At 47.6% G+C, this 7732-nt stretch overlaps 1 protein-coding gene across 1 annotated transcript in view; it reads right to left on the bottom strand.

Moving 5' to 3' along the window:
* Positions 1 to 6512: 6512 nt before the first annotated feature.
* Positions 6513 to 7732, bottom strand: part of LOC138160768 (fibulin-7-like) — a 6704-nt gene continuing 5484 nt past the window's right edge. Inside the window, exon 7 of the mRNA XM_069087497.1 lies at positions 6513 to 7202. Coding sequence (XP_068943598.1) covers positions 6784 to 7202 — 419 coding nt within the window. The 3' untranslated portion in view covers positions 6513 to 6783. The remainder of the gene's footprint in view (positions 7203 to 7732) is intronic.

Here is a 7732-nt window from a genome sequence, read left to right as displayed (position 1 = left end):
CTTCCTTCCTTCCTTCCTTCCTTCCTTCCTTCCTTCCTTCCTCCCTCTTCCTACTTCTTCCTTGTTCAGTCTTTAATATCAGTTCTTCTTGCATTCTTCATTCCAGTCCATCTCTCCTGCTGTTTGCTTTGCTTACCTGCCATTCCATCTTTCACCTTTGTGAGAGATCCTCCATGTCTCCCTTCCACCTCAGAATCCCTCACTTTCTTCTGAGCTCAGTACAGGTGACACCAGCTTCCTACACCAGCTCTTTCCCTTTGGAAACTGCCCTGTATTATTTTTTTACATGCTTTGTATTTGTTTGTGTACATGTTGTGTCTTCCCAATAAAAAGGAAGCTCTTTGGGGTGAGGATATTTCCATTTTTGCCTTTGTGTTACCAGTGGGCAGCCCTTAGTAGGCATTTAATAAATACTTGCTGATATAATCGAGGATGATCCTTCTACAAGCTCGGGAGTTCACCTCGACCAACTTTGATCTCCAGAGTCATCAAAAGTTAGTGTCTCAGGGAAGACTTGCTTTTCACTCTTTTTCTGCCCTCCCCACCCCTTAAAAAACAGAAATGATGCCTGATGGCGAGTATCCGAGAGAGACGTTTTGTACCAGCCTCTTCTCAGCACGAGCCAGTGTGGAAAGAGTCTTGGCCTGGGAGTCAGGACACTTCTGTTCTAATCCTAAATTGACCACTAAGTAGCAACGTGGGCAAATCACTTCACCTTTCATTTTCTCTTCTGTAAAAATAAGGCAGTCGGCTAAGAAGATCTCTGAGTTGCCTTCCAGCCCTTACAGTGTCTGTTTCCCCTTTCCTCCCAGGAGCCCCAGAGGCCTTGTGGGGGCTGGCAGGAGAGGCCAGCTGGACCATGCAAGCTCTGCAGCTCTTTGGTCCAGGCCCTTGGAACGGTTTACTGCTCCATAAGGCAGCCTTTGTAACTCAGGCTCCCCCTCCCCTTGCTTCACCCCTGCTGCTCACATCTTCCTTTCTAGGTGGACAAGGGCAGCTCTGTGTGAAAGGTAGAACGGAGCAGGGTTGAAGCAAAGGTGAAGGAGGTTATGCTTATTACGGTCAGAGCAAGGAGCTGAGGGGACCCCCGCAGGGGTAGAACTGTAGGAGTTATAGGGGTTGACAGACCCCAGATGGGCAGCAGTCATAGGGTTCTAAGAGCTGAGAGGGACCTTCGAGTTCATCTTATCCAATGGTTTTGTTTTATAGATGAAAAGACCGAGGCTCAGAGGGGCACAAGGGTTTGCCTAAACTGCCAAGCGTTCAAACTCTACTCTAAAAGCACAACTCTGATGGGCTGGCCGTGTTGTTCACATGCCAAATATAAACTTGCCAAAAAGACTGCTCTATGGAGAACTCAACAAGGCAAACACTTATACGGAGGTTGGAAGAAGCAATACAGGGTCTCAACGTCTCTCTTAAGAACTTTGGGATTGATTGGGTGACATGGGAGACACTGGCACAGGACAGCCCAACATGGTGTGCCCTCATCAAGAAAGGCGCTGCGCTTTAAGAAATGGGAGATGCCCAGAGTTAGAGAACGCACCCCAAGTGTTCACACGGACTGTGCCCGACCTGTGGTAGAGCTTTCCAAGCTTGTATTGGTCTGATCAGGCCCAGTTGGACGCTTGACTGTGACTTAACTCTTACACAGTGATGCCATTTGGTCCTCTTCGAGAATGAAGGACAACAGCCGGCCAACCAGCTGATTTGCCTAAAGTCAGGCAGGCGTTTATTTCTTCTCCCTAATATGATATGTCCAGAGCTATTCTCAACACCAGTCATCACTTGGGACCTCCTTATTCTAATTCCTCCCTTCTTTCAGCCCCCTCGAAGTCCCACCCCTGGACTGGGTGGGGATCTTTAAAAAGTGCTGGTGTTAGGGATGTGCATTGCTGACTGACTGTGTTCCCTGTCCCCTTAAATCTTTTCATTTCTCTCTGTTTTTCCATATTCCTAACTTAATGGGCTATAGTCTAATCCTGGGTGAACCAAACTCCCTTTTCTACTCTAAAACCTGGGCTGATGTTTTAGGAAGGGAATGTCATCTTCTTCCCCCAACCCCCAACCTAGTCAGGGTTTAAATGTTGGATTTTCTCAGTGGGTGTCTCATGATTGTTATTCATGTCCATTTTGGCATCGCATTGCATTTTATAATGAACTACTGCCTGGTGTTCTACTATAATTGCTTCTTGTGTGTTAGATTATAAAATGTAGTATTTTTAAAATATCGGGCGCTTTGGAGACATTTAACAAATATTTACTAAATTAGATTGATTTGTTTGTTAAACAAGGAGAGGCTATATTGGTTGGTGGGGAAAGTAATGAACTTGGCAGATCTACTTATCCAGCACTAACCTCTCTGCTGACCTCCGGTCTCAATCTCCAGTTGCCTATTGGACCACTTGCACTGGATGTGCCATAGGCATTTTAGATTCAACATGTCCAAAACTGAGCTTGTGCACTTTCTTTCTGAGCCCTCCCCTCTTCCAAACTTCTCTGTTAGTGTCCAGGGCCCCCCCTTCCTCCCAGGGTCACAGTCTAGGGGTCCTCCTCTACTCCTCTCTCTCACTCCCCATATCCAAGCTGTCACCAAAGCCTGCTCCCTTCTCTCCTCTGACACTGCCCACCTCCAGTGCAGACCCTCATCACCTCATTATTGCCACAGCTTTTGGTGGGTCTGCCTGCCTCAGGTTTCTCCCACATAACACACCCCTTTCCAGTTTTATTACACCTTACATCTTCTATTCAGTGTTGATGGTCCCTTTGTTGTGATTTGAGCAAGACTCTCCATCTCTCGATCTGGGCATGTTCTCGAACTTTCCCCCTTCATCTTCTGGCTTCCTTCATTTCCTTCAAGTCTCATCTAAAACCCTGCCTTCTACAGGACACCTTTCCCAGTCCCTCTTACTGCTAGTGCCTTCCTTCCCTTGGTAATTGCCTCTTATTTGTCCCACCAACCTTCATTTTCGAAGAGGACCAAAATGGCATCGCTATGTTGGAGTCAACTCTTCCCACCAACCAACAGCTCGGTTTGGACATAGTTGTCTGCATGCCGTCTCTCCGGTTAGACCGAGAGCTCTTTGAGGGCATGGATTGTCTTTTGTCTTTCCTTCTATTCCCAGCACGTGTGTCCCCCCACACTTAACACACAGTGCCTCGACCATGGGCAGGCACAATAAAGAGAGCTCTTGAAGTCAAGGAGACCTGAGTTCAAATATGGCCTCAGACACTTATTAGTTGTGACTGTCACTTAACCTCCGTTTGCCTCAGTTTCCTCAACCACAAAATGGAGAAAATAATTACATCGTCACAGGGTTTTGTGGAGATCAAATGAGATAATATTTGTAAAAATATTACATATTATAAATATTTGTTGTTCAGTCATTTTTTCAGTCCTGTCTGACTCCTCTTTTTTCTTTTTAAATGATTTTTCCTTTTTTCCACGGTTAAGTGACTTGCCCAGTGTCACACAGCTAGATAAGTGTCAAGTGTCTGAGGTCAGATTTGAGCTCAGGTCTTCTTGAATCCAGGGCTGGCACTCTACCCATTGTGTCACCTGGCTGCCCCTTTGTCTGACTCTTTTTGACCCTATTTGGGATTTTCTTGGTGAAAATACTGGAGTGATTTGCCATTTCCTTCTCCAATGTCATAAATATTACCTCTCCCATCCATCCTCCTAAAGCACAGGTCTGATCATGTCTTTGCCTGCTTAGGAAGCTTTTTAAAATGGTTCTCTATGGCTTCTAGTATAAAATATTGACTCTTCTGTTTGGCATTTAGAACATTTACAATCTGGTGTTGCCCTCTGTTCCCAAGTTGATTACATATTAATCACCATCATGTACTCAGACTGTCATACATCATACACTATCTTCTCTCTCCATTTCTTTGCTAAGCAGTGCCCTATCCCTTGGAATGACTCCTTACCACCATCTTTTAGGATCTCTGGTTTATTAACTGTGACTATCATTTAATCTCTGTTTGCCTCAATTTCCTCAGCTGTAAAATGGAGATAAATAATTGCATCCTCAAAGGGTTTTGTGGGTCCCAAATGAGATAATATTTATAAAAATATTACATATTATGAATATTTGGCCTTAAAAGGCCCTTCTTAATACCCCCATACACCTTATATTCCCCAATTATCTTTTTAATTTTTCTGTTACTTTCTAGAAAATTTTACATTATGTTTGCTGAATGTATTTTTAATATGTCTGTCTATCTGTATATATGCACGTATATGTCATTTCAATTAAGGAAGTGTGAACTTCCTGAGGGCAGGCATAATTTCACTTTTGTCTTTCTCTTAGCACCTATCACAGTGCTTGGTACATAGTATCAGTTTCATACTTGACTGATTTTCAGAGGTCCGTGTGGTTGGGTGGGTGGAGGTGAGAAGAAGCGGGCAGGATGGAAACTTATGTTTGAGAAGGAGAAGTTCATTCAGGACTCGAAAGCTTGGGGAGCCCACAAGGCCTGTGCTTAACAAAGAGAAGGCAGAGACACATAGCCAGGAACCACTTCTGGACTGACTCTGTCCCTTTTCCTGAAGATCCTGCCCCAGCCTAGAACTCAGTGACTCAAAAAGATGGGGCAGAAAACAGTTTTATCTGTCCTGGTAAAGACTTTGCCTGAGACATTTGTGTTTAGGCTAAGATGGAGGAATGGTGGGTTTTGCCTTCCAAAGAGTAGGGGATGGGTTTCAGATGTGGGAGCCTGGGTTAGGGGACACAGCGTCAGCCCACAGGTGGGAAGACTTGGTTAGAGTCTGAAATATGCAGGAAGTTAGGAGCCGGGGACAGGCTCCAGGGCTCGAGTAGGCTTCCCTTCCTTGCCAGGGCAGCATGAGAGAAGGTGGGATTGAACCAAACAAGGAAACAACAGAAAGTGCTTGAATCTTTCCACGGTGACTAGATTTCCCAGGGCTTTGGCCGTCATTTCCACGGCTCTCCTTCTGGACCCCATTTCCCTCTTTAGCCTTGAGGGATGTGGATGGGCCCTGACTGGTGACAGGCTCTGTCTGGGTGGGAAAGGCAAGGCAAGGCCAGATTCCAGGCCCAGTGATAACACCTTGGAAAAGTCCTGTCTTCCCATTGGTTCTCAGTTTCTCCCTTTGTGAATAAGGAGAATGATTTTTGCTTGACTTTTTTTTCCTTTTCTCCCCTTCCATGATGCAGAGGGATGATAGGAAGATAATATACAAGGGACTCTGGGCCACAAAGGTGTGAGAACAAGGACATTTCCTAGGTTTTTTTTTTTTTTTTTGGTTTTGGTTTGTTTTTTTGGAGGGCAATTGGGGGTAAGTAACTCACCCAAGGTTACATGGCTAGTATTTTTGTGTGGGTGTTAAGTGTCTCAGGCCGGAACCGGGTCCTCCCGACTCCAGGGCCAGCGCTTTACTCACTGCGCCACCTAGCCGCCCCCTGATTTCCTAGGTTTTTGCAAGGGGGATAATGACAGGTCCCAGACACTGGAGCCTGTGCCCAAGACAGATTGGGGTATGAGGATACTGGGCAGCGCCAGTCTGGTCCATGTTTCTGATCGGTTTGGGGAATCCCAGTGTTTCCCTGGAATGTTGAGCTGAGTTTGCATTGGCTGAAATCTACAGAGGCCATACTAGAATGCCCTGCACTGGGATCACACAAAGTACTTGGATTGATTCTGGAGTTCAGGGAACAAAGACCCAGGATTGCACTTGTAAAGATAGGGAGGATAAGGATGATGCTGGTGATGAGAGCTGGTGTTTGCATGTGGATTTAAGGTTTGCAAAACACATTCCATGAATTATTTCATGAGTCTTCCAACAACCCTGTGTAGCAGGCCTTATCCTGCCCCATTTTACAGTGGAAGAAACTGAGACTCAGAGAAGTTATGTGATTTACTCTTGGTCCAACAGCTAGTGAGTGTCAGAAGCAGGATTTGAACCCACATCTTTCAGAGGCAAAGTTCAGCACTCTCCCAGGAGGTGGGGTACCAAGGTAATAAGGGCTGCGTTTAGGGAGGGGAAATGGAGAGACATGGAAGGAAAACAGTATGCTGGCAAACGGTGCCTCGATGAGAAATAATTGTGTGTTGTGTGTAGTAGGGGAGAATAATTAGTGGGGGAGGCAATGAGTAGTGGGCATATATCCATGTCGGCCGTACTGACTCCCAGCGATGGCTGTGTGACTTCCTGTCTCTGTTTCTTTTGTGATCTGGCCTGGGAAGACCAGAATGACATCACTGGACTCCTTGCTCCCTGGGATGGGTAGAAGGGATCCTGGTCACTGTCCCAGAGGCCTTTAGTTTCCATAGTCACAGATGCACAGATCAGACATCCTTTTAACTCTGGAGGTCTGTCTTTGGGGGTTAGGGTAATAAGCCTGTAGGCTCCTCCAGGCCTCTCAATCCATTTTCAGAAATAATTGGTGTTTACCATTGGACCCTCTAATGGTCTGGAGGCTGGTTTTTCCTGGTGTGCTTTGGGTGGGGGTGATGAGAGAAGTCAATCACATTTCTTCTGCACAGTGTGATGTTTTAGGTTTTTATTTTTTTAGAAGCAGAAGGGACCTATTTTATATGAGAGATGGGGAAACTGAGGCCCGGGGCAGGGAAATGCCAGAGAACCCCAGGCCATGGCTGTTGGTCTTTCCACTACCCTCCCTAGCATCCCAGCCCTGTGGATTATGGTAAAGAGGAAGGAAGCAAGACAAGCATCTGCTGCTCCTGGCTGTGGGTCTTAGCCCCAGCCCTGGCTTGAAGCAGTTGCGGACCCCCGGGAGGGCCCCCACCGCCCCAGAGCTAGAACTCATAGGGGGAGATGAAAGCAGTGATCCTGAAGATGTGCTTGCCCAGCAGAACCTTCTTGGAGAGCTCGCTCATCTCCAGCTGCACCTCCAGGGTGGCAGGGCCCGGCACGGGGCTGGTCAGCACCAGCTCTCCCGTGTGCCGGTCGGAGCGCTGCACCGCGAAGGCCCCAAGGCCCCGGCCACCCGTGATGGCGAAGCGCAGGCTGTCTCCGAGGAAGCGCGTGGTGGACATCCTGAACAGCACGCGGGGCACCGTGCGGTTGGATGGCAGTGGCAGGTAATGGAAGGAGATGGAGTTGGCCGCCTGGCGGCAGGCCTGGCTGTCCACTGGGCACGGGTTCCGCTCGCACTGGCTGGAGGGTGAGGGAGAGGCTGTGAGGACCCCTCGCCTCAGCCCTTCTTCCTGGTGGGCTGGGGGCGGCAGGGAGGCCAGGTGGGGCTGCCCCAAGAATAACTACCTAGCGCATACACGCCCTCCAAAGCTTGCAAAATGCTTTGCAAATACCTCATTTTATCTTCACCTTTCTTCCTTACAGCAATCCTGTAAGATAGATGCTCTTATCATACTCATTTTACAGTTGGGAAAGCTTAAGGCAGACGGTGGTTAAGGTGTGAGTCCCACTAAAAGGCGCCTTGTGCAAGAAGGCTTCCCCAGGCCGCCTGTAATGCTAGTGCTTTCCCCCTCAGAGCTTTTTTTTCAACATGGTGTTTCTCGTATTGGATTGTAAGCTCCTTGAGGGCAGGGACCTTTTTTTCTCTCCTTTTTCTTTGTATCCCCAGTGCTTGGCACAGAGCTTGGCACACAGTCAGACAATAAATGGCTTCTTGACTTGACTTGGATAATGGGCTCCTCTCAAGAGAGTGAAGCTGGGGGTGGGGGTGGGGGTGGGGGGTGGGGAGATGGAGGTGGGAGACAAGACAGAATGGCCCAGCAAGTCACT

This window comes from Petaurus breviceps, unplaced genomic scaffold (genome assembly GCF_028583685.1).
Source record: "Petaurus breviceps papuanus isolate PSGF00001 unplaced genomic scaffold, PetGlider_PUasm1.0 182, whole genome shotgun sequence".
NCBI classification, from domain to species: Eukaryota; Metazoa; Chordata; class Mammalia; order Diprotodontia; family Petauridae; genus Petaurus; species Petaurus breviceps.
Note: the sequence above shows the minus strand (reverse complement) of the source record. Positions and strands in the feature narration are given on the sequence as shown.